This window comes from Physcomitrium patens, chromosome 9, assembly GCF_059467195.1.
Source record: "Physcomitrium patens ecotype Gransden chromosome 9, ASM5946719v1, whole genome shotgun sequence".
In the NCBI taxonomy this organism is placed as follows: Eukaryota; Viridiplantae; Streptophyta; class Bryopsida; order Funariales; family Funariaceae; genus Physcomitrium; species Physcomitrium patens.
The window spans coordinates 6,577,288-6,604,289 of NC_143418.1; the positions used below are offsets into that span (position 1 = coordinate 6,577,288).

General features: G+C 39.4%; 2 protein-coding genes across 15 annotated transcripts; one reads left to right on the forward strand and one right to left on the reverse strand.

The window, feature by feature from the left end:
- The first annotated feature begins 1,303 nt into the window (after positions 1-1,303).
- On the forward strand, positions 1,304-7,301 carry LOC112286962 (uncharacterized). 5 transcript variants are annotated; one of them, XM_024529457.3, is made up of 11 exons: positions 1,304-1,445; positions 1,971-2,409; positions 2,762-3,290; positions 3,567-3,760; positions 4,390-4,485; positions 4,811-4,891; positions 5,105-5,339; positions 5,539-5,696; positions 5,946-6,227; positions 6,417-6,629; positions 6,874-7,301. In XM_024529457.3, exons 2-10 carry the CDS (start codon positions 2,086-2,088, stop codon positions 6,477-6,479), a joined length of 1,962 nt encoding a protein of 653 aa, XP_024385225.1. In that variant the 5' UTR covers positions 1,304-1,445; positions 1,971-2,085; the 3' UTR covers positions 6,480-6,629; positions 6,874-7,301. The 5 variants fall into 5 exon arrangements, with proteins under 5 accessions (XP_024385225.1, XP_090109150.1, XP_024385226.1 ...); XM_090253024.1 differs by having other exon boundaries at positions 6,511-6,629; XM_024529458.3 differs by having other exon boundaries at positions 1,438-1,578.
- A 4,404-nt stretch (positions 7,302-11,705) lies between these two features.
- On the reverse strand, positions 11,706-16,372 carry LOC112286802 (uncharacterized). Of its 10 annotated transcripts, none has more exons than XM_090253026.1 (5): positions 16,143-16,372; positions 14,189-14,392; positions 13,660-13,866; positions 12,499-13,514; positions 11,706-12,378 (listed from the first exon to the last, which is right to left on the reverse strand). In XM_090253026.1, the coding sequence occupies exons 2-5, from the start codon at positions 14,259-14,261 to the stop codon at positions 12,175-12,177; spliced, it is 1,500 nt and encodes a 499-aa protein (XP_090109152.1). In that variant the 5' UTR covers positions 14,262-14,392; positions 16,143-16,372; the 3' UTR covers positions 11,706-12,174. The 10 variants fall into 10 exon arrangements, with proteins under 10 accessions (XP_090109152.1, XP_024384851.1, XP_090109151.1 ...); XM_024529083.3 differs by having other exon boundaries at positions 16,074-16,296; XM_090253025.1 differs by having other exon boundaries at positions 15,667-16,268.
- Positions 16,373-27,002: the final 10,630 nt, after the last annotated feature.

The window sequence follows — 27,002 nt, forward strand, 5'->3', positions numbered from 1 at the left end:
GAATTGAAGTGATTTTTTTTTGTATGGATACTAGACTCAATTTTCAATATTTAAGTGAAATTTAAACGCCATTCAATGGTTCAAGAAGGAGATATTGGCACTGAAAGTTTAGCATTTAGGTTGAGATAGAAGGACACCGAACATCCAATTGGATTATCTTGCATTTCTCTCAATTGGCAAGTGCAATCAATTTCATCTTTCTTGTGTTTTTTTGTAACTAAGATATCAAAAAGTGTGCAAAATTTGAGTTGATATCAATGGTTCAATCATTAGTTGTCAAAGTTCTATTTTATTATAAAGTTTGTTAAGCATTTGGTTAGGATTAGATTTTACTTAGAATTTGATTTAAAACTTAACTAGGATTTGATTAGGATTTTTCTAAGGTTTGTCTAAGGTTTGTCTAGGATTTAGGATTTCATTAGGATTTGATCTAAGATTTGATTAAGGCTCAATGAGGATTTTGATTAAGATTTGACCTAAGATTTGACCTAAGATTTGGTTAAGATTTAATTAGGATTTTAATTAGAATTATATTAGGATTTTTATTTTTAGTATTTATATAGGATTTTTATATTTCTATTTTTAGTATTTCTTTAAGATTATTATTATTTCTTTTATTTCTTTAAGATTTATTGTCATTTTTTTTTAGATTAAATCATGATTTTTTTTTCTTTTTTTTTTTGTGACTTTTTTAAATTTTATTTCAATAGGTTAAAGTTTGATTGGATTTATTAGGGATTACTTGAAGTTTATTTAAGGCTCTATTAGACTTCATAGAATTATTGTTGTATTTTTATTTACCTTCTATAACTAGGTGCCTAGTGCATTCTCAAATAAGAACACACATAATACAACAATATGCGATACATGGCTAACTTGTTGACCATGGTAAGCTAGAAACTTGGCCAGAAAATTACAATGTGTCCACAAAATAATGCATCCACCTTCATCCTCACTAGCATTCAAGCATCCTCACTAGCATTCAAGCATCCTCACTAGCATTCAAGCATCCTCACTAGCATTCAAGCATCCTCACTAGCATTCAAGCATCCTCATCGAGTCCTGAGGGTATATCATGTGTGCCTAATTTTTCACTTATTTATAGTTAAAATTGGAAAGTTTTCTTCTTTAGTAAGATTGCAACCTGCAACGTAAATTGGCAAGTTGGTCAATTGCAGGATTGACCTCAAGCTCCTTGCATGTTCTCTTCAGAAGGATCTTATTGCACGATTGAACCACATGCGAATCACTAGTCTCAAAGTGGATCCTAGTCAAGCAACTAGGTCTTGTTTCCCAAGGGCCGGTTATTCGCGGCTAGTGTTTACATCTGAAGCAAATCTGGTCGTTGCCTCCATGAGACTTGCAGCCGGTCCACCAATACTCCAGGTCACCCGTGGTGGTGGGGTTCAATAGCAGACGAGAAACTTCTCCAATGCAGAACGAAGGTATCTAACCCACTGGTGATTATGGTAGCGTTGCTGGTGTGCTAGGCGCAACAATTTTTGTTGTGAAATTCTTCAATTCTCCTCTCCCGTTTGCCTCGGTTCTGTTGTTTTCCTCACTTTGGATTCTGTTCCGGTGCGTGGTTGCTGATGACTGCCGGGTTTGTGGTTTCTCTCGAAGTTGTTGTCGTTGGGTCTGTGGGCGGTGCAGTTGGCAGTTCTTCTCTATGGAAATTTATTCGTTTTTAAATTATTAATAGTTTTTTCATTTGGGGTTTGCACGTAGGCTGATCTGAGAATTCGAATCAGTATCTGTGGTGTCGGGTTTTTGAAGTTGTTCTCTGGTGATTTACGCTGAGTGGGAGTGGTGAAAGACAGTTATATTTTCTGAGCCAGAGAGCCTGTTGGTTTGCCGCGGTTATTTGTGTTTTGAATATCTTGGTTATCTTGTTGTGGGGGAGTGAGTTTTCGCTCGTTTTAGGGCGTAGCGGCATAAGTGAATGTGCTCTGGTTGTGGCGGTGATGCAGAGGTGAAGGAGATTGCTATTTGAGTGAAAGTTGGTCAGTGTTCATTTTTTTTAATTTTTTATGTTTTCACATTTTCCGCTACGCCATAAGTGTTCAGCATAAGAGAAGGGTGAAAATGCCAGCTTCAGCAACATGGGCTCGGCCCGAAGATCTTGTGGAAGGATTAAGCTCTCTAGACAACACGGCCAGACTCAAGGCGCTGCGGGATGTGAAGAATCAAATAATTGGAAACAAGACCAAAAAGCTTTCCTACATAAAGCTGGGGGCCGTGCCGCGGGTGGTGGAGATTTTGGCAAGCGACACAGACATTCCGCTGTTGGTGCAGTCAGCTGCCGCCGTGGGAAGTTTTGCATGTGGGACTGATGCGGGAGTGAGGGCTGTCCTAGACAGCGGCGTGTTGCCACATCTGCTAAAAATGTTGCAAAATGGAGACACCAAGGTACTACTATCAACACAATCAATCTCTCATTCTTTTGTATTTTTTGGCTCACGGTTTGTACACCTTTGCTTTTGAAAACCTAAATATGTCAAACAAAGTTTTTTCAAATTTTTTTTGATGCATTGTAAGTTCTGCCATTATTTCGCAAGTATGTTGAGGGGTTTTCGTCCTGCAAGCGGTGTACGAGAAGGCTTCCTCTAACAGTGTTACCGAGTGCTCGATGAATCAATATTAGGTTTTTCGTTTTGGTCTACGCAGGATGTGCTTTACTGGGACACGATTCGGTCATTCTTTGTATAATTGAAGTTGGGAATAATCTCTACCAATTCTTTGACAATTCTATACTGCCCAGGTTGCGGAAACTTGTGCTCGCGCACTTAAAATGATCTTTCACTCGCCTTTGGCTCCAAAGAGCGATATGTTTCAAGGACATCGCATGGAACTTCTATTACAGCTTCTGAATCATGATAACGAGAGTGTATCAGAAGTTGCAGCTCGTGTTCTTGCTAGGTGTTGTGAAACCAAGGAGCACCAGCAAGCGCTTGCGGACGCTGGTGGCCTTCAGAGCCTTGTGAACCTCTTGGCAGGAACTATTAAAATTCGAGAAGCTGCTCTCGATGCATTGGCAGCGTTAACGAAATGCAATGAACAGCTGTCAGAAAAATTAATCAAGATGAACAATGGGGATTCTTTGGCTTCAATCATTAGGCTTATTAAATATAAGTCTCCTTTAACGCGATTGCTGGCATGTATGTGCTTGGCAAACGTTGGAAAGGCTTGTTCTGCTGGTTACGCTCAAGAGGCTGAAGTTCGAGCCAGTATGTTGGGCATCTTGATGAAGCTGTTGGAAGTTCCTGGTCAAGTTGGACAGGATGCTCCAGGTATTTTATGATCCAGAAAATTAACGTTTATGTGATCAAGGGTTTAGATTTTTCAAAGTTAACGTTTGGCTTGTTATGAGCTATTCATTTACATGAAGTCCAGTTTGAAAGATGCGTTATCTATAACAACACATTCAAGTAAGTTATTCAAAATTTTAGCACAGGTTTTAGGTCTCACTTTTTATCCATTGCCCCTTATAACCAATGATACAGTTGTGTCAGAATTTGCTTCAAAAATAGTGTCTATTCCCTTTTAACACTCGGTACGTGTATCAGGTGTACTAGCTGATTTAGTGGCAAATAATGAAGAGTTGCAGAAAACTGCGGCTGATCAGAATGCAGTTGAAAAATTAGCCGAATTCCTTCTTCGGGAGGAAGTTCCTTCAAAACAGCTGGAGGGAGTGCTATGGGGGCTTAGTGAACTCTGTTCTGAACTCGAGGAGAGCCGACGGCAGCTTTTGGAATTGCAGGTGAGAGTTATTACTGTACTGTTGTTAGCCCAAAGGTGTGACTGTTGTGTTGGGGTGATATTCGGAATGAGTCGAACACTGCAACGAGATTTCTTGCCTAGCCTCATTTTCTCTATTGAAACCATCCAATCATATAGACGTGTTGTATACCTCAGACTCACCCTGTTTCCACCTCCATGCTATTGTTGTATGACTCACTTGGAAGTTAAATTGGTAAATTACGTAGGAATTCGGAGTAGATGGTCGTGTAGGACTAATTAAGGTGGGGCTGGGTGGTGTTAGGTCTGGAAAGTTTAAAATCCTCGTTGGCTTTGGCTGCCCCATTGGTGCTCCGTTCATTGGTTAGTCATCCCTTTGGGTTCTTTCGTAGTGTTAGCTTATGTACTTCTAATTTGTTCCAGTTAGCTCCTTTCTACCGTCGATTTCGATTTTCTTTTTTTCTTTTGCTTCTCAAAAGCTTCTGCCCTTGGGTATATGTGACTAGATTACTCTCAGAGGTAGTTTCTTTATCACAAACCACAAGAAGTGAACTTTCAGTAGATTTGGTCGATACAATGATGTATAACTTACGGTCAAATTTGCTATGATATTTGGTAGTTCTGACTTTGAACAATGATGATGTCTTGCAGGTACAAGGGTCTCTTGTCGCAGCTTTGGTTCATCCTTGTGAAGGGGTTAAGGTGGCCGCATGTTCTTGCATTACTAGTCTCTCTCGGTCAGTCAAGGTTGGTTGTGTTACACCTATTTTAAATAAGGTTGATTCTTGATTCGGCAGGGTGTAATATAAACAGTGGTGTTTTTGATGGTTGTTAACTTGCTTCAAGTGCTCTTTTTGAGGAAACGATCAAATAAAATAAGCAGATTTGCCTCCTTCCTTTGTTTAGAATTTTTCAAATTTTAGTCGTCTTATAACAAGCAGTATCCCGAATAAAGCCAGTCCTGATGGATATTAGACACAGAGATGTTAGCATTTCAGGTATGAATCTTCGACTATTGATATTTCCAGCAGAAGCTGAGAATTTACGTGTCTCTGTGTTATGTTTGTAACAGAATCTGCGCACTAGCTTGGCAACTGAGCAATTTGTTCGGCCTTTACTTCAACTTTTGAATGATCCTTGTCCAGCAGTTCAGGTAGCACAAAGTTTGTGCGAGGTTTTCATTGAAGGACAAAAGAAAATATGTTTCCACGGAAATTGAGTTTCAAGCACATGCAGTTTTAATTCACCTTCCTTCGATACTTTGTTAGTTACGATTATCACTTATTCTTGATTCCCATCGGGAAACATCTGTTGGAGCTGTTGTGCCTCAACCAGGACTCAACGTTCTTGCTTTGCTGTTCTGCAGGTTGAAGCCTTGACTGCTGTTGGAAATGTAGTCCTTGATTTCACTCCACAAAAGTTGGTGTTCATGCAAACTAATGGCGTTACTCAGCTCATAAATCTTGCACTATCTATGGAACATACTCTCAGACGGAATGCAGTTTTGGCTTTGAAGAATTTGTTGTTCATGGCGGACATCACAATGAAGCGTCGGGTGATGGATGAGCTAACAGTTTCCACTTTGTGTGACCTAATTCGAGGTAAATCGTGATTCTCTTCGCGCATTGCTTTTGCTTTCTGAAATTCGCCGGTGTCGCTAATGTTCACCAAGAAGAAGCAAATCAGCAGATTCCCTTTAAATTCAAGGAATTTAACTGCCTAAGGTACAGCGTGAGCAAATTCTGAATATTTTCACTTTAGTTGAATGTGGCTGAAATGATTTGGCTCATGATTGTGCAGACCCCGAAGAGGAAGTGCAGGAGCAAGCAGTCTCTCTTCTGCGAAATCTTGTTCACGGGGATCCAGGTTTTGTTGATCAAATCTTTCCTGATGGAAGCATATTATTTCAGGCCATAGAGAAGCAGCTCATCAATCCTCGTCCTCAGATATCTATACAGGTTTGATTTTTTGGCGCCTTTCCCTTTATTGGTGCTGATCCTTGGCAGGTTGTTGATGAAAGTTTTGTCCATATTAGAAATTTTATGAAGGCGAAGTGGATCACCGGTGTAGATTTACCTGAAGTTGTGGCTTTATTCTGTGTCTTCGTCGAGAGATGACTAGAAAATGAGGAGTCCCTGTGGTCGAGATTAGGATGAAGGATAAGTGGCTGTATAGTCATGGTGGTGATCCTCCGTTTCTTCGTTTAGGCCCTCTATGTAATGAACAATTTAGCATGTGGAAGCGAGGTGCACAAGGAGTCGGTTCTGGCATCAATCCTTCGTTCTCAATCGGCAAACGACACTTCCTGGCTTTCTCATTTTCTGCAAGACACGAGCAACCCTCAGCTCAGAGTTGTAGCTGTGGTGTGTATCAACAACTTATTGGACCCTGCTGGAGATGGTATTAGCTCGCGTATGGTGAGGCTACGGGAAGCAGGGGTGGAGACACAGCTGCGCAAGATGGTAGATGATACATGTTTGGACGTCAAAGTAATGTTCTTGTTCATCTTGTTCTTCATCTTTTCATTGATTTTTTGGCATCGCTATTTTCTTTGAAAATCAATTCATGACAGCCTTCGAATATGTTCGAGTTTGCCTGCCGTTGATACTATATAATGTTTAATTGATTTGCAGTCGGTAGGATTGGAGTCTTATAATTAACGGTCGTTGGTTTTTCAGTATCACGTAAAAGCAGTTTTGGAATGCTTCACACCTTCCATTGTTACATTTCCGGAACATTAATTTGTGCTTACGAGGGCAGCGCTTCACGCAGCTGACGGAACTTTCAGCATCCTCCTTTACATGAATTCACTATGGAATATAGTGAGTGGTTGGCCTTTTGGGCTTTCGATGTGTGCAGTCAATCGTGTGGGTCCTTTCTCAGTTCCCCAGGTAATCCAGTTACGAAGTATATTCTAATGCTTGGAATGAGAACTTAAAGAAAGGCCGTCTACTTATCTGATGCAATGGCCATCAAGTTAATACCTAGGTGCATATTCAGTATAAGTTGGCATTTAGCGCGCTCTATTTTTATGTTTATTTCTTAAAAAATTGGTTGAATTTTGCTTCCGTCATTGGGCGGTGGGTATGATGTATGATATTTTTTAACAAGTCGTTAATGATTCTCTTTTTGCAGCTGGGGAAGGTTCATCCAGCTTTAAAAGATGGCCATGTAGGCGGAAGCTTTCAGCGGCATCAGATTAGGATTTTCAGTTTTAGAGTTTAGTGATTAGGTGAAGCTGTCGCTTTCGAAGTGTTATATAGTAGTGTCTGAGCTAAGCTTGTCTGCGGCGTAGGATTCAGAGATGCTGCAGCTTATCGTTTTGTATGGCTAAATGATTTAGTCCCACTTAGTTCATCGTCACTGTTCAGAACGAGCTTCTGAGCTTCTGCTGTTGGATTTTCAGTTTTTTATTTTTTTTCTCTGGATCAGGATCCTCCATGATCTTGTGCGTTTCAAATCCTAATGCACCTGCTGGAGTATCTAGATTTGTATTCTACAGAATCCCTGTTTTGAATTCAGGATTCATTGTTTAATTATAGCACTGTCGGACCTTCATGACATAGCATGTGCAAGGCTGGAGGCTTGCTATTTTTTTCCTACTCATAGACCTGCAGTCACATTTCGATTCGTGTAGTTAGACTCTTTCGCCTTTCGCTTTAAATGGTTCTGAAGACGGCATGTTTCAGAAACCCGTGTCATGACCAACGTCAAAAGTTCTCGAGGAAAATCATAAAAAGTGTACTAGACCCATGAGGCACTTCTGTTTGTCTTCAACTTTTGGAGGGTATTCACTGGTCGTTATTGGTCGAAGTTTCCAAATGGATTTGCAACATATCTTTTACTTGTCCCAGAGGTGTTTGAGCTCGGTGCTCTGGCCCTTACAACTGACTGGCACCCACTTTGTCCTGCTCTGAGATTGCAGCAACTGGGAAAAAGGAAAAAGGCTGTTATTACAATTTCGAACTGTAGACGATCCTTCAAGATTCCCCAGACATGTAAAAAGAGAATAAAAAAGTGCATCAAAGCGCGGTTTTAAGATGCCTGCCAGCATCCTGTCTACATTCTGCACATGCGTTAAACTTCATTGATGAGAATGGTCAAGTGGGTATTCCTTCAGTGAGATTTCTACCCCGCTAAATGCCGTAAATTGATTCATGGGTCACTTTAAAAAGGGAGAAGACAATTTTCAAGCATTACAAAAAGTTAGTCTTTTTCTTTTGTTGGAATTTAAATGTGTGAGAAAATGCATGCTTTGAAATTTTAAAAGTTGATTGTATGTCATTTTGAGAACTGTTCCTGATTTTATTATTGTATTTAAGGCTCTTTATAAAATTATGTATACCTCACTACAAAATTGTAATCTAGAAACACCAGGATCTCAAATCAAAGTCAACAAACCAAATTTCAATTCTGAATTAATATCTAAAAGCAAACATCAATATAGATAAATACATAACAGTATGTAAATTTTATGTTGAAAATATTATTTTTTATTTGAAAAACACTTGTAGAATTACAAAAGAACCAAAAGGAAATTGGATTGTGTTTTGTAGAAATTTTTTTAATCATTCTTTTTACAATACTTATAAAATAAATTATTTTGATGATTTTACATTCATTTTTTTAATATATATGTATATAGATATTATGTAAATTGTAATAAATCATAAATAAATCATACAACTTTAAAACAATTATAGCAACTACATATACATGTGTGACTTTTTTTAATGCTTATTTTAGAATCTAGTTTGGAATAATTTTAATATCATAATTTTTTATTTATAAAAAATAATCTAAATATTTTAATACAATCCTAGTTTAGAACTTAATATCTTCTCAAACAAATTAGGCGTTTTAATTTTTATAACTTAAGTAATCATTAAGTTGCCACTTATTTATTCACTTATCCAAAATTATAATTTTATTTTTATAATAAAAATTTTGTGCTCTAAATTCTTTTATTAATATTTCTATTTATTAATACTTGATACTAGCTTAGAATTGATTAACAATTTCTAAACTTAATTTCCAATAGTGAAAAGGTCATATTAAAATATTAGATTTAATCCAAGAAACATTGAATAGAAATTATAAAGTTGCAAAATAATTCTACTTGGGTTGTAACCAAAGAATATATTTCTCACATATTTACTTAATTGTATTAAAAATGCTCATTCTCCCATCATCTTTTTTTCGTCTTTTTAATATTTGAGTTTTTAAATAACCTTTATGGCACTACTATTTAATAATGTCTAATACTAGACTGATTTTAGTTGTTTTTTGAGGTCTTATTATTAATCCTTGTAATAAATAACAAAAATAAAAAATATACAGTAGACCAAAAGAAAGATTTTTTAGAATTTTGTAAGTTTAAAAAAAATTTCTACTCAAATAAAAGCTAAAAGTTGGATTAAACAAAAAAAATATAATTAAATAGAACAGTAAAATCATAAATATAAGAAGAATAGAGACTTTAACATATATGACAACTTAGATAAAATTCTACCATGCAAATGCATTATAATATTTTAATTTAAATATGCAAAAGAAAAAAAAAAAAAAAAAAAAAAAAAAACCTGAAGATCTATTGTAGAACGACATGTACAAACTTTTTACTAAAAGTACCAACTTCCTTACTTTTTTCTACAAAATGTACTAAAATCGAATGTATATTTACTTTAGACTTCAAATGGAATTAATAACTCTCAAATTCTTTTATATTTCTCTAAGCTATCTATCTTTTATAGCTAAATTTGACTACTACATTTTGTCCACATTACCACTCTCAATTGTATATAAGAACAAATAAAATAATTCAAAATATAAATAAAAAAATAGATATATATATATATATATATATATATATATAACCTCTATTATAAAAACTATTAAGAATTATTAAGTCGATATGCAAGTTAGAATGTTATATTATAATCTTTCTTTGTGCAAGATCTTAAAACATGAATTTCTAAATAATGACACAAGTGGACACATTATATTAGAAGATTTTGCTAAGATTGTTAAAGTAGTACAAAAACTCAAAAAGCACATGAAAACAAAGAAGTAGTCAAAGTGTTCTACAAGCCAATTAAGGATCTACTATTTGAGTTTAAAACATAATTTTAACACATATGTCATGACTTTACAATATATCCTACCAAACTAGATAAGAAATTTTTTTGGCATTACTTACGGGCCTTGAAACTCCAAAGAAACCAAATGGAAAATATTTTATCTTCTTGTCTTTCTATTAAATGGAAAAATGTTTAGTTTAAATCCAAAGCACAAAAAGTAACCATGCTTATGTAGCTAATTTGATATAGAGAAGTCATTGTTAACATATAGAGAGCACAATCTAACTCAAACATTCCAAAATAATAATCTCTATGCATGTCTTATAAATAATGTTTTTTAAAAAAACCTATAAAATTCTAAAAATATACTTAAAAACAAGAAATCTTTACCTAAATTCAACTACTTAGATACAATTTAAATTTTCTTTAAAAGAATAAACTAATAAACCAAAGTTATACCTTATAGTCCAAATGTGCATGATGCAACAAGTCCCTAGAAATCAACATAATTTAAATTTACAAATATATTCTATACTTTATATTTTGCTGCTATATGATCATCCATGCATATAGGGAATAAGGCCTATTACACCTTACACCTAATGTTCTATAAATCTAAAGCATGAAGCACCCCCCCCCTTTTTCAGTGTCAAAATAAAAATAAATAATACCCGCTTTGACGATTTTTGGAGCCTATTGTGGAGCCCCCTCAACAAGGGTTGAAGCCACTTTTCCCTCCCCTTTACAATTGCGCCGCCCCCATCCCACTCTAGCCAAGCAAGCAAGCAAGCAATACAATGCCTGCAAGAATGGGTTCTTCGCTGATCAGCTTTGCTGTTTCGCGGTGCCTTGTTTGATGGTGATTTGCGTGGATGGAGATTCCCCAGCTGGTTTACTGTGCTGCTGCTGCGTGGATGGATTACTAAGTTGGGAAAACGGAGCTACTGCGTTTCTGGGGGCCACCAGTTTTGTCTTAGCAGGAGGAGGATGGCGCCAGCATGGCCGCTTCCATTATGTGCGGATTCGGTGCGCCACCTGTCACCCAAGGAACAGGTCTCGCGTCCTTGCAGTAATCGAGACACATTCCGCACGCTAGCATTCTGTTGACCCACTGTGGAATTTTTATATACCAAGCAGTTTGATCCGCGAAAGTAGGGGGAAAAGCTCAACCGGCAACTAGCAATCCGAGACGGGCATTGTTTCGCTTTTCATCTCAACGAAAGTGGGGTCCGCATGGTGGAAAATCTTCGGCCTCGTGTTGTTGATTGATTCAGACTGGCGACATTGGAAAATCGTGGCATTGGGTATTAAAATTTCTTCAGTATATCTTACAAGTGATCTAGTGAGTGGCGCAAGTCGATATTTAGGTGGAGAGGAGCTCCGAAATATCACGGGGTATATCGAGATGTGAGGATCAACGAACGCTTTTATCCCTCAAAACGATGTACACCCAGGCAGGGGTCTCGAGACAAGTTTTCTCCAGAGGGACGGCTCTTCCGCACCTGCGAAAAGGTGTACCATTACCTGCCATTCAACAACTCTGGCTGATCAAAGAGAGGTCAGTAGATGTTTTAACCCTCACAAGGTCACCTAACCGCTGTACTCACTCACTACCACCACCTGACACGGAATGGTACACCAAAAACTGTTTGTATATGCAAGATCTGCCGTTGCGTTTCCGAAGGCACAAGTGTAAGAGAGAGCTCCTAAGCCAATGCATGGAACGTGATAACCTGGTTGGTAATAGACAAAACCCTCTTTCGCAAAGTATGCCGAAAGAGTGGGTGTCAGAGAAAAAACCAAGATGCTCAAAGGGACATTTGGAACTCATCTACCTATCGCAGTGATTCGACATACCACACACTTTTTGAGGGCAAAACTGAAACGTGTTTTCAAACTTCTGAAGGTGAGTCAAACCTCACCCGAAGTGGTTAGCACAATGGCAAAGCATACAGAAATTGCTGACAGCATATACAGCGTTATGTACACATGAGATCCTCTTCGCTCTTGATCAGTAGCTGGTTTAAACTCCCTTTATCTGCTCTTTCCACTTAAATGGAACGGCAGTAAGGACACCACTAGAATAAAATAAAATAAAATAAAAAAATAAACGCTCACGAGCCATGGTTTTCCAATCCTCACACCAAAAACTGATACACCTCCAGTACACGCATCTCCTTGTACTTTCACAGGTGCCCAACCCCCTACGGTCGGAGTATCTCTAAAGCCATCACAAACACCATCGCAGAGGAGCTCTTTCAAGTCTCCATCCTGGAACAAACCAGCTCTCAGATTGACCTTTTTCCCGAATTCGCTACACAAGTTGTAAACTACCACCAAATCCCAACACACTCGATCACAACCGAAGCTCCGTATCGACATCTTCGTGCATCATTTCATAGTCGCCTTCGCTAGACTTATACGTGTCGTTGAACAGCAAACTTCTCGTCACGAACTCGACCTCCGTTGCGGGGTTTAAGTTAGAGCTTGGCCGCGTGAATGTACTGAAAGCTGACTTCGAGCTCTGAGGCAACATGTGAAAGTTGTTACTGAATGTAATCTGCACAAGCATTCTAACCATGTCAGACGGAGAATTTTTATAAACAATACAGCTCCACATATACGTCACCATCAACGACAGATTTTAATCCTTTCAAAAATCAAAGGAGCAAATATTGACCTGGGAACTTGGTACAGATCCACCAGATGTTCGACAAATCAGAGAGGAAAGCCGCCCGGAAAAGTTGTCCACGGTTTTTTCCGAGTCATCGCCGTGATGCTCAGCTACGTTCATGATCTCCACAGACTGCCCGCCCGTCTTATCACATCTCGATGAAACCATCGCGGGGCCTGACATTCCCATCTCAGAGGCAGGTACTCCATTTAGCTCAAAGCCGCTGAATGGTTGCGCCTGCGGCACCACAAACTCTGCCACCCGCTGATGCTGCTGCATGGGTTGCTGATAACTCACCATCTTCGGCTGTTGAGGCTGAAATGCCACCGGTTGTGGTTGTTGAAATGGCTGCGACATGTAAAAGCGAGGCGAATTGGTCCCAACTTCGTAGCTTGGAGCCGCAGCATTGCCCACACTCCACCCTGCACCGCCAATATTCGCCCTGCCATCCTGACTAGCCTGCCAGTTCGCCTCTGTCTTGGAGCCGTAAAATTGCTCCGGAGCCTCCTCCATACTCACATGCTGGTATTGGGGCTGCTGATGGTGATGTTGATTCTGGTAGGGATAGAATCGCCCATTCGAGTAGGCAGAATGCCGTGAATCAGAATATACGGCTGAAGACACCGGAGGTGCTACAGAAGATTGCGCCATCGAAATGCTCTGCTGCTGAGCAGCCACTGGCCATGCCAAGGGATACATCTGCGATTGCATTTGGGGCGGTTGACTAGAAGACTTCTGGATCTCAGCTCTGTACCGCTCATACTGTGCAAACTTATTCACCAGTGCAATCGAAGATGGCTCATTGGGCAGTTCTTCTCTCATAACCTGGTCCTGCGTTTGCTGATGTTGGTGTTGTTGTTGTTGAGCGGCAGCGGCTGAGAATAATCGAGGACTCCATTCGGCCTGCTCCTGCTCGCCCACACCGTAACCCTGATCTTGGTCACCTCTGTTGTAAGCGTGTCTCAACTGGTCGAGCGTGGCAAGCGGCTGCTGGGACTGCTGTTTCGGCTTGGGACCCATACCTGCTAGAAAATTGGCAACTCGGTCAGAAACCTCTCGCTGCACAATCCACCGTATACATTCTCCGCTTTCATGCACGGAGAAGAGAGCAACAAAATGACACCAGAGGAAGGTGGAAATAATCTTAAGAGCATTCATCCAGCTGACCTGTGCTTCTCATGTTGTTCAGCAGCTGCGCTTGCAACATGATCTGGTGGGACAAGTCACTGTTCAACGGAACCTGGCTCTGGAGGAAGAGATGGTCGAAGTTCAGGGGCGTAGTTGGACTCCCGATGTGACCGTAAGGACTGTGAGACCTGCTCTTGTTCGCCAGGTGACGCTGATCAAAATCGTTCATCATAACCACATCCATCCCTGCACGAGACAAACGACACCGCTGGTGAGAATTGTGAGCCAAGGCAGCAGGAAGCAACTCTTTCGCGAACTAAATGTCCCTACGAAGTCCCACTCAAGTGAACCTGACACCAGCCCCCGGATACTCAAGAATGTAGGTATGATAAGAGGACTCAAGACTCAAATGCTGTAGGTGGCGAATTGATTCTCTACGTAAATAATGTGATGACCAGCCCACAGTGCAAGACAAGGTGGAAGTACTGGATTTCGGGATATGATGAGCCACATGAGCAATCACGAAGAATCTGTCCGTATAGAAAGATAAACTACTCGACATGATCACCTTTGGCACTCGATTTGGTGGTTACAGCAGTCGGCGAATTCCGGGTTACAAGCGTTCCGGGATTAATAGTCATCTTCCCTCCAGATCGCAATATCCTTGTAGCTGCGGACAGCCTCTTACGCAGGCAACTCAAAGGTTTCTGACTTGGTGTTAAGAGCTTCTCCAGTCCTCCCGTGGATTACACAGTATTTTAAGGAGAGCAACCTGCGGTCACCGCAAGGTAAAACGAGTCGTCATTTCGCCGCACATCTACCGCTCTGTAAGGTCGGTTATGTATTTCCAACTACTACCGCTTTCATCGAAGTTGACGCGAGGTGATTGCTACGGGACCTTACTCGGTGGACAAGGTCGTAGTATACGCAAATTAGTGTAGTGTGTCTTGACGAAGCTCTCAGTATGTGGGATGTTCTGCAGGAGAGATATGATCTCTTCCTCCAGCGCCAATTCTAACCGCTCGCTGCACCACTTGAGCGCGCAAGCCACAGTAACTCACTTGAAACAGCGGGCACGTTTCTCTAAGTGATTGCTTCTCTTTCCAGAAGGAGACATAATTGTTCCAGAATTCATACTAATGACGATTCACCTATTCACGATAGGTAAGTTCCGACATTCTAAACCAAATTCTTGCGCGAAGCATCCAATTGCTCAAGTCAGGAAACTCAGATGATTCCGGAATGATAGATCTCTTTTCCAGAGGCACTCGAAGTTGTGAGACTTAGAACCAGCTGGATTTCAAGCGTGGAAGAGAGACTTGTCTTCGGATCTGATGGGAAAAAAACGCCAGTCTGTGCAGATTCTAGCATCACCCAAGGATAGAACTCCAGAGAAGCTGTATAGTAATTTTGCAACCTGCGAAAGCTCCGCTCCATAGACAACACTCGAGAGTACTCAGAGGGGATAACAATCCACAGAAGAGAAGGACTGGGCTAATGCGTCGAGGATGTTGTACACATTGGGGGCCCAAATGAACCAAAATTAACAGGTCTGTTCCTACAGCGTTGTAAGAAAATCTTCCACAACATCCCAACCTTGGTCAAACGAGAACCGGGATGTGACGCACAACTCGAAGCACGAAACTACGCTCTACCCCAATCTGTTGGGCAGACGATCTCAGCAAACATAGTGATCGCTAGCAACGAGAAACTTAAACGACAAGATGCTCTGTAAATCGGGGGACAGATGGACACGCTGCTACGGAAAAAGTCACGAGGAACGAAGCGATTCGGACCGATCTGAGGTTTCCTGCGATTCTGGGGGATGCTTTCAGCGAGCACTGAAACTGCGACACACCGCTACTCTCAGCTTCATTCTCTCAATGGGAAACTCCATCCTGATCTCCAATCTCCAAGTATCTGCTGGTGCGCACACTTCACACTACCAATACAATCATCCGCTGCCGTATACGATGTTCTACCAATCCAAATGTGTTGACCCCTTTCACAAGGACCTGTTCAGCGTATTTGGCACAGAACACTCACTTCCGCACCTACTCACCACCGCCAAATCTCACAGCTCCCAAACCGCGCTCACTCAACAATCCAGGCAGGCACAGATCTGGGCGGCGAGCCTCGCTAGCTCCTCTTCAGACACGAGTCCAAGTCCACTCACATATCTTTCTCCCAAAAAAGCAAGCGGATGTATCAAAGAAGGACACCACGATAGCCAATCCACCAAGATGACGACGACGTGTTCAGCCTTTTGAGAAGGCTCCAGCACTGCACCGACCAACAATGAACGCAAAGCACCCGTTCGAATACAGCCAACCAAATCTATCTCGCAAACACTCCCAAACGCCACCGGCTCCACAAAAACACCATGCAATGTGCGTGGGGAAAAGAAAGAAAGAAAGAAAGAAAGAAAGAAAGGAAAAAAAAAACACACGCACAATGGTCTGAGTCCAAGCAGGTCGCCCTGTTTCACCAAAGCTCTAGCAAATGGAAAGTCAGCAACTCACTAGCTAGCGATCCGCGCACCAGAGAAGCCGGGAGGCATCGAGGAGCGGAGCGGGGAGGAAAGAAGAGGATAGAGGAGGAGGAGAAAGAAGAGAATAGCAATAGGGGCACTGCAAAGGCACGACATTGAGATGTGGGCAAACGCTGGCAGAGGCTGCTGCTGGCTTTGCCTGCCTGACTGCCTGCCTGCCTGCCTACCTGCCTGCGTGCTTGTTGAGGGGGAGTAATAGAAAAGTCGACTACTGACCGGAAAAGCATTGTGGATAGTCTAAGTCGTCCGTCAGTTCCTGGCATGGGCCGGACACGACAAACGCGGGCTTGCAATAAAGAACTCCTGGTTTGTCGTATGGGGCCGGGCCCCGCCCTCTGCATCACTTTCCTTTCTTTTCGCACCTCTCTCTCTGTGCCACGCCCCTTTTGCACTCCCCCCTCCCCTTCATCGCCACCACCACGTCCACCACCACCGTCGTCGGCTTTACTGCCAGTCCAGCATAAACAATAACCCCGTCCTCCCGGATTCATAACTCGGATCCCATTAGCGCATTTCATGCCACATCGTTTACACGGGATTCTCACATGCACTCACTCTCACATAATCTTTTTGTTACATGGCAGAGGGTGGTGCACTCCTGTTTTATCAGTGTGTTATTTTCCTGTGTTTTCCCCCATGAGCATACAGTTGTTTCGTGTGAAAAAACTGGTGTGAAAACCCACTTACAATGATATCACATGAAGCACAGTAATGTCTGTTAGCTGACCAACAGGGAGACCACCACACAAACGTAGCTCTTGTCTTCAGAGCCTACTTCATCATCATCATCATCCCTGAGCTAACTCTATGTCCGCTACTATTATAATAGTAATAATATTATTAATACTATTATTCTTATTGGTATGGTTATTATGAAGAAGAAGAATAACAATCTATTACCAATACCGCCCGTCTCGAGATCGTAACCGATCTGCATCTGTGTTGGGTCAAATTCCTGTCAAGAAATTAATGTCGCATTGATGTTGCACTTTCCTTTGTGTTATTGAGTTGGTATTGTTCAACTAAAACCCATTCCTTCATTTACACCCACCTTAGTAGTAGGGCTGGAGGTGACAATGAAGTGGAATTTAGGTTTTACTGTGGGCAGCCTGCCCGGAGTGAAATAGTGTGGTTCAAGGACATGAAGTGAAGTGGGTATGTGCTGAGTTTGGGTGGGGAACGGTTGGGAACAATAGCAGTGGCAGCAACGAATTTACATAATTAGACAAAAATGTTTTTATTTTTACTTTTTAATATGAGGTTATCCCTTTATGGGTCCCCCCTTTCCATGGAGGTGGAAGCACGAGGGGTGATTGTAGAAGTGAGCTCATTGGATGGATATAAATATATTTTCATCACCTATTGTTGACAAAATTATTCTTCGTTGTTCCCTGTTTCTAGATTAATTTTTATTCTAATTTTTGTGTGTTTTCTTTTTCTTTTTCTTTTAGAAACCATGAAACGCAGATACAATTTTTATAAGGTTTACAAATGCATAAATTGATGAACTTTGAAGAGGCAATGGCTAAATTCCTCTAATTAGATATATTCAATTAGAGGTTGTTGAACCCACTTCATTACTTCCTTTCCATCACATATATATATATATATATATATATATGTGTATGTACTATTTCTAAATGCAAGACTCTGGAGCCCCACAATTGGATAGGTTGCTTTAAATATAGGGTGGAAATAACTTTGCTTGTTGTCTCTCAACTCCATGACCAATCTATGATATTTGACATTGACACTCACATGGAGTTTTATTACATGGACAATCAATCTCATGTACTCTCTGGAGATAAAGATGTATCCCCACACTATGGTAATAAACTAACTGTAGATAAGTTTTTGTTTTCTTTTTATTTCTCTTCTTCTTCTTCTTCTTCTTCAGTTGAAGAGATTTCCAAGAATAGTTTTGAAACAAAACTTTTGTGGGTTTCAAACACAGTCAAGGCTCTTCACCATGTCTAGAAATATTAAGCATCAGAAAATTATTGTGAAAATAAAAATAAAGCCACTTTTCATTGAAAAATGTATGCCTCTATGTTGGTTCAGCAGTACCATGGGAAAATTGCACTATGTGCTTTCAAAAATAGAGAACACATTACAAATACCAATTGCATGACAGTTTTACACAAATTACATAAAACAAATTGCTAGTAGAGTTGTTTGTAATAATTGAACTCAACATAGTGACATTTACACATAAATCACGTAACTTTGTATGGCATCAAACAAACAAACACACAAAACGAGCTGAATTATTCAACATTAAAAATACGCAAGGTCATGAATCTCAAAAAATGTTGAGATGTACTTTCGACCGTCATTAGAAACGTAATATTATTTTTTTGAGGTTTATTTTCAAAGCTCGAAGAATAGAGTTTGAACTGGGAGTTCGATGGTTTGCATGCTTAAAATTAGCTGCTACTGCAGGTCAGGATATAGCAAATATTGCATTGCCTTATCAGGGCAGCAAACGAAATAGAAGATTTGTGGGTGTGGCCATCGCCGCCCGCAGACTGCAAAACTTGCCTCCCGCGGCGAAGATCACCGTAAGATGAGTTCCTTATCTCTCAGTCTCACTTGCCCCCGTCCCGCAAAACCCCAAGAGGGGAATCCCAAGAGCATGGATGATGATAACGTTGCAGGAAAGCTTACAGTGGACTGATCGATAGACTGCCATGGCGACGGAGGGTAAAGAATTCAAGGCAAGGTAGGCGGTGATCGCACACCAGACAGCAGCTACAAAGGAGGGAAAGCGGGAGAAGTATTGTGCCTAATTTGGTGTGGATCCGGCAGGGCCCCACAAACCAACCCCCGCGCGCGAAGAGGTGCGGAGCTGGAACGCATTTAGACAAGCACATGGTTTCCGGTAGGGACCCACCACCATGGTCACCCTGTCGTCTTTCTCTCTTTCACAATCTCACAATCTCTTGCCAGCACCTAAAAGGCGCAACCAGCCAATGGCTTGTGCGAAAGAGTGGGGAGCAGCCACCAAACGAGACCTTGTTGTCAGGGATTTGTGCCACGCGGAGACTGAGATCAGTCCCACGCACACACACTCACAGACCTACACACTTATCTGGCAGGGCAAATAGTCCCCCTCCCACTCTCCCTCCGTGATGGTAGTGTTTTCGCGTTGTGTTTGTTTTGATGTTTGTCACCCATTCCGGCCTGATTCCATCCCATTTGTATTGACAAAAACATGAATGAATCGGTCCAATCTGGGCTTGTCTTTTTACCTATTGACAAAATTTGACTAGACGCGAGTTGCTTGTGTGCAAGTTCCTGGTAGTTCGGAATTGGCAAGCCATCGAACTTCATCCAACTTGCATTTATAATTGTTTTGTTGTTGTCGTCGTTGTGTATGTATATGTGGACATACATCCATATTGTGCGATGATATACATAAAAAACCTATGTCTAGGTGAATCAGTTTGGTTACGAAAGTAATTGTTTGACAGTATTCATGTTACTGCACACACATGAACACGTGAGTGAGTGCGTATGTTTATTTATTTATTTATTTATTTTTAAATCTAATTCGCATCTACAGAAATACTGATTAAAACTATTTTAAAGTCTTTTCTTGTTTAACTAGAGAAATTTAGTACGTGAAGAAGACATTCTCCCTAACCATATGAAAGTGTTAAGGTAGCAAACTAGCGTAACACTTTAGAATATGCAGCAACAAAACTTAATATGATTGTAGATATAATTGAATTTGTTCCCACTCGCATTCAGGTTCATACGTGATATATTCTACATCAAATTGTGAGACCTCTGTCAGCACTCACGTTTCAATTTCAAAGAGGCTCGCCTCTGAAAATGAATATATATACAAATGGATTTAATGTGCCTCCGACAGATTATAAAAAAAGCATATAGGTTAATGTTTAATCATCTAATTCAACAGCATTTTTTGTAATATATTCTGAAGTACCAAATAACTACTAATCAACAAAATAATAAATAATAAAAATAAATCAATCAATCAATAAAATTCATTTTTAGATTTTAATATTTTCTCTTTTTTTATATTATTAATTTGGATATTTCCTGATGAAGAAATTAAATCACATGGAATTCATCTCAGAACTGATATTGAAGTTATGCAATTTGTTGTTATTTTACTAATATTTCTTAGATATTTGATTGATTCTTAAAAGAATCAGGTTGCTATTTGGCAAATAGGAATAAACAATTGGAATCTATAAATGCTCAATTGACAAAACATATAGTGTGGTATGTCTTTTAAGACTGTTAGATTGCATTCAAAAAATTGTTTACTAAATGTGCAATGAGCGAAACATTGAACAGAACACAAAAATAGAATGCAAACCAAAAATCAAGTAACAAAACAAAACAAATAACAGAGGAATAAAAGCATCTCTCATAAAAATCATAAACAAATAACATTATATTTCAAATTGGTTGTAACTTTTGATTGTTGTGAGCATCAACTATCTGTTGTATGCTCCCTTGATAAACTTCTACAACAACTAGTATATTTCTTAGATAAATATGTAAATAACCAAAAGCCAAGGTATAACCCATTTGCCACCTCTGGTATGTGAAGTTGAATTAAAACAATTATTTAAGAATTTGACACAAGGATTTCATGAAAAGTATACCCATTATTCAGCAAGTATGTTACTTCCACAGAATGTCAAATAGCATGTCAAAATTTATGCAAATGTCAAAGGTACATCAATTATATACATCAATATGCAATTTTAAATAAAAATAATACTAAAGCCAATCCAGGCAACCACTTTCTTGGAATGCTACATTCCCAAGCATTTGAATTAGACAAAATTAGTAATAAATATAACTTGCTAGATTTTGTATCTTAGAAAGATAATGATTTTTGTAATGTTTAAACAGTTTTGATGAACCTGTGAAACCTTTATAACTATGAACCATACACCAGTTTTTAAAGTTTATGTTTCATAACAAAAATAAACATCAAAGTATATGAATGATTTAATAATAATGAAACTAGTGCCAAAACCTTTTGAAAACTGGTGTGCTTATTTGTGTAACTCTAGACAATTCAAATACTATTCGTTAATGATTTTTAAGTTGCAAGTTCTTTTCAAATTAAATAAATTTTATAAATGTTTTTGATTGAGTTATATATATATATATATATATTTGTATATGTATATGCTTTTGTTTATATATCATACATATCAAAAAATAATTCAAGTCATGGGGTAAGTTGTGGTATGATATTATCGTGTCAAAATGTGATTGTGATAAGCAAACATTTACAAGATTATCATGGTACACAACACAAGTACTTTATTAATAAATTTTATATTAGAAATATTTTTGGAATAACAACTAAATTGTAGTATATAAATAAAAAAACATTCATTTGTCAATTTTGAAGACGTGCAAGAATCATATATTCAACTTATTATATATATATATATATATATATATATGTATTGTGGTATCTTTTGTAAAAATTGAATTAGACATGAAATAAAACTTACAAGGAGAAGACGTCTTTAATATTCCAGGTATCTTAATAGTAGATTTGGATATCTTTTTACTTTTTCAAGTCGTTGATTGGTATTTGCCAGCCAACCCAAACAACTTGGCTTTTCATACTGAAACCTCAATTCTAAACTCTTCTCAAATTTGTAATATATTCATAAAAATTTATACATACATACATACATGTTTGCATACCTGCAAGTATTCTACGATCTCAGCACCTTATACGATCTCATGGAGTAATTGAAAATACAAATACGAGTACAAAATAAAAAAGAAAAGACAGACAGACTGTCAGGCAGTAACTTGCTCCCACCATTGCCTCTGCTTTTGCTTCCGTAGTATGAAATATGTTATACCATACATATAATTACATTTAATACACGAAAATGTTATTGTAAAGAGTGGAGGAGGAGCAAGCTGGCATGACATGATGGATGGATGAGTTTAGGTCGTTGAAGCGGATGAATGTGTAAGTGGATGAACAGATACAGCGGGGGAAATCGTTCACACCTCCCAAGAAGGATCGGGCTCTGCTTCTGCTGCTGCCAACGTGGCTTCAGCCTCCTCTTCTTCACCAGTGTGAATGGGGTCGTCCGAGGCTTGCTGGATAATGGGGTCTACTTTTACTTTTAGACACAATGTTTGTTTGTTTGTTTGTTTGTTTGTTTGCTTTTTTTTATTTTTTATTTTTTTTTTAAAATTAAAATTTAAATTTTTCACGTTGTTGGGTGATGCTCAGGCCTCTTTAAACTAGTGCTTTCCCTGAAATATCTAATTTACCTTATTTTAGGGTTGTGGCTAGATTATACTTTAGGCAAATTAAGAATGGTAAATTCATTCATAGAATTGTCCAAAAACATCCATCCTTGTCGAATTCGACAAACTCTATCAAATTGTTTAAAGTGCAAAATACTTTCAACCAGAAGTCTATGAAGCACTCTTAATACTTCTCCTTCTCCCACTTGATCACATAGAAGTTAGATTTGACAATGCTTGTGCAAAAAAAAAAATGAAAACTAGCCTACCACAAAATTCTTGAAATTGTGGAAACAAGCCATTGCAATGAGCCCATCCAATGTGAAATTATGTTTGCAAATTGGAACACTTATTAATAACATCATTGAAGGTCATATCTTTACAATGGACATACACCATGGCTTGGTGGTCATTCTTAATATCATTAATAGATTGAGCATCCCACCCAATTGATTCCAATTGTAGCTTATGCCAATGGATGGAAACGCACAACAAAGACGCTTATAGTGCATAAAAATTATGGAGCATCACTTTTGATATGTCCTTGTTGCTAACATTGTTGTTGCAATCATGTTGGACAATAATAGATGCAATACCATTCACAAGTCGAATAAATAAAATTGCCCCATTATGAATCATGGCCTCGACCTTGATTGTAGGTGACAAAGCAATGAGATTTATCACGAAGATGCCTTGATCTTGAATGAAAGCCTCAACACTTGTCAAAGTCACACACCAAGATTTTGTTAGGGACATAGTCCTTAGAACCTTATAGAAGCAAGTCTCTGGAACCTTCTACAAGTTTCTTAATTGATAGAAGATGTTAGGGACATAGTCCTTAGAACTTTCTAGAGATAAGTTTCGAGAACCTTCTAGAACAAGTCTCTGGAATTTCTAGAAGCTTCCTAGTTGGTAGAAGTTGCTTGAGAAGCTTCTTAAATAGGAGTATATATTGGAATCGAGGCTGAAGAGTTCTTCAGTCTCGACAGCATATCTCTTGGAGCTCTAGCTCACATCTTTGGTGATGTTCTGTATTCATCTGATTAATCTAGTTCTTGCCAATTCTTGTTGAACTTCTTCTTAGATCTCGAGTCTGTACTTCTTTGTCTATGACAATTTCTCGAGACTTCATTCACCTCAGATATCAGAATTACTTTCTTTCTCGTTAGAGTCCGGATTACCCCTCTGCTTGGAAGTATACTAGCATTTTAGAGGTTGCGGATTACCCTCCTCTGAACTGATATTTCTTTTGTTACAATATTCGAGTCTTATTCTTCTTGGAGAGAGTGGATTACCCCTTTTCTTGAAGCTCTTAAGGCATTTTAGAGGTTGTGGAGTACCCTCCTCTAAACCAATATTGTGTTCTTGTAGAGTCATTTCTGTCCTTCTCTTAGAATGGCCCGAGGCGAAGATATTAGTATGACGAAAAGTTTAGAGTCCAAGTAGGATGCTATCATGAATGCCCTCGCTACGTTATCGCAAAGAACTGCAGAGATTGAAGGAGTCGAGGCAAGGCTTTATAATGATGGAGCATCTAGGATGGCACAATCTAGATTGCACCAGCCCCAAACTTTTGTACTTGGAGAAGTAATTGTGCCTCAGGTTGGACAAGCACCGCTGATTCTACAACATAACGAGCCCCGACTTAGCCTTCGGGATAAATTCGATGGTACGTGTTCCAAGTTTCAAGGATTCGTCAATCAAATCAGGTTGATAACAGTTTTACAGCCCGAACGCTATCTAATGGAGGAGTCACGTGTTGGGCTTCTTGAAACCTTACTTATAGGGCAAGCTCTATCATGGTTTGCTCCTTTGTTTGAGAAACGATCGTCCATATTAAACAACTTTGAAACCTTTTTGGATGTGTTTGCGAAAGCATTTGGTGAACACGACAAGGTTCGATGGACTACAACAAAGATCTGGTCACTATGACAAGGGATGCGCTCTACATCAGTCTATGCATTGGACTTCAAGCAATTAGCATGCAACATCAATTGGGATGAAGAAGCGTTGATGAGTCAATCCTATTAGGATTTAAGGGATGATGTGAAGGATTTTTTGTTAACTCTACCTCATCCACAAATGCTCAACGAAGCTATTAGCCAAGTTGTGAAGTACGATAATCGCCTATTCTAACGTCGCCAAGACCAACGTTTAAGATGACATACGGTTCGCCATGCCTCAACTATGTCGGCAAGCAGCGTGAATTCACATTCAAAGGTAGAAAACATGCAAAATGATGCGATACGTGTCAAATTCTTTAGCCAAGAAGAAAAAAAAGTAGCATATGGAAGAAGGTCTATGCTTGTATTGCGGTGAAGAAGGCCACAAAGTTGGAAACTACCCCAAGAAGCAAAATTGACATATTGTCAAGACTAGAGGCACGTTTGTTCAGGAAAACGAGGATGCGCAGCCACAATAGAAATCGTGCGGCTGGACAGTGAAATATCGCAACAACAACCAAGTTCCTTTCATTCCGCTCAACCTGCCCTTTGCTTTACAATTCCTTTGCTTATTGGCCCTCAAAAACTCACAACCTTAGTATTATTAGATTCAGGAGCATCTGCCTGTTTTATAGACGAAGAATTTACGAAGTGTCATAAGATCCCTTTAGTACAAAAATCCAAACTTGTTCACGTTGAGGTCATAGATGGACGACCTTTATTGTCTGGTAGTGTCACCCATGAATCAAAACCTATAGAAGTCATGTTTAAGGGCCATAGTAGTCATATTATTTTTAATATTATTAGAACCCCATCAAACCCTAATATTCTTGGTCTTTTCTGGTTGGAAAAGCATAACCCATTCATAGATTGGATGTTGCGGAAGATGACCTTTCCCACAAAACCACCCAAGAGCAAGCCTAGTAGAAAATCCCAAATAGAAATTCATTAGAGCAAGAGCATTTATAAGATCGTCTAAGGAAGGCACATCTATTGTTATTTATGCGGCTCCAACTACCGGGGAGAAGATCTCGACAACAAGTATACCTGAGAATTATAAGGATTTTAAAGTCGTGTTTCAAAAGAAGAATGCCGACATGCTACCGGAACACCGACCATATGATTGTACCATAGACTTGTCGGAAGGAGCATAACCGCCTTTTTGTTCAATCTACAATCTATCGCAGATGGAGTTGGCAGAGTTGCGAAAGTACACCAATGAGAATCTAGCCAAGTACTTCATCAGTCATTCAGAATCGTCAGCTGGAGCACCCATCTTATTTGTGAAGAAGAAAGATGGCTCGTTGCGGATGTGCGTGGACTATCGAGGCCTCAACAAGGTAAGAAAGAAGAATTGTTATCCGTTATCCTTGATTTCTGGTCTCTTAGAACAACTTGGACGTGCAAGGATCTTTACAAAAATTGATCTAAGGGGAGCTTACAACCTCGTACAAATCAAGGAAGGAGATGAGTGGAAGACAACGTTCCGTACAAGGTATGGCCATTTTGAGTATAATGTCATGCCCTTTGGTCTTACCAATGCTCCAACGATCTTTCAACATATGATGAATGACATTTTTTGAGAGCACCTTGACGATTTTGTTGTCATCTATTTAGATGATATTTTGATATTCTCCAAAAATGAGGAAGAACATGAAAAGCACGTTCGTTTGGTCTTAGAGAAACTACGCAGGTGAGGACTATATGCCAAGTTGGAGAAGGGTTTATTTCACCAAATAGAGATGGAGTTTCTGGGATTCGTTGCGACTCCAGAAGGCTTGAAGATGGATTCCAAGAAGGTGGAAGCAATCGTGTCCTGGGAGGTTCTGAAGATGGTTAGAGACATACAATGCTTTCTTGGTTTTGCCAACTTCTATCAGATCTTCATCAAGAATTATTCTCAAGTTACTGCTCCTCTTATTCGGTTGACATGCAATGATAAGTTGGAATAGAGACCTCTAGTAGAGAAGGCGTTTCAAGACCTGAAGACCGCATTTACTATGGCTCCAATCTTGGTACATCCAGACTTTACAAAGGCCTTTTATTTAGAAATTGATGCTTCGGATTTTGCTTTGAGAGCTGTACTTTCACAAATGGAAGAAGACAAGAAGCTCCATCTGATTGCATTCTATTCTGGAAAGTTCTCTACTACTGAAATCAATTATGAGATCTACGATAAGGAACTTCTTGCTATAGTGGATTCTTTTCAAGAATGGCATCATTTTCTTGAAGGAGCTAGACATCCAGTGACCGTATACACAGATTACAAGAATTTGGAGTATTTCATGTCGGCTTGAGTTCTAAATCGACGTCAAGCTCGGTGGAGTATGTTGCTATCTAGGTTCGATTTTGTTATCACTTATCGACCCGAAAAGCAACAAAGACTATCTGATGCCTTATCGAGGAGATCGTATCTTGTACCAAAGGCTGGAGAAGCTGCATTTGATCAATAATGTACGACATTGTTGAAGCCAGTGCAATTTCAGCTTTGCGCTACTATTGTGCCAATTGATACTGACTTTGTGAATTAGGTATGTGTTGTGACCATTGAAGATTCAGTAGCCATTGATATTAAGCAACGTGCCAATGACGATAAGTTCAAGGTCGAAGGA

Excerpts from the sequence above, each read along its gene's own strand:
- LOC112286962 (XM_024529457.3), top strand. The coding sequence starts at position 2,086 with ATGCCAGCTTCAGCAACATGGGCTCGGCCCGAAGATCTTGTGGAAGGA. Across the intron at positions 2,410-2,761 it reads TGCAAAATGGAGACACCAAG|GTTGCGGAAACTTGTGCTCG; the intron begins GTACTACTATCA and ends TATACTGCCCAG. Across the intron at positions 5,697-5,945 it reads GTCCTCAGATATCTATACAG|GCCCTCTATGTAATGAACAA; the intron begins GTTTGATTTTTT and ends TTCTTCGTTTAG.
- LOC112286802 (XM_090253026.1), bottom strand. The coding sequence starts at position 14,261 with ATGACTATTAATCCCGGAACGCTTGTAACCCGGAATTCGCCGACTGCT. Across the intron at positions 13,515-13,659 it reads GAACAACATGAGAAGCACAG|GTATGGGTCCCAAGCCGAAA; the intron begins GTCAGCTGGATG and ends ATTTTCTAGCAG. Across the intron at positions 12,379-12,498 it reads GATCTGTACCAAGTTCCCAG|ATTACATTCAGTAACAACTT; the intron begins GTCAATATTTGC and ends ATGCTTGTGCAG.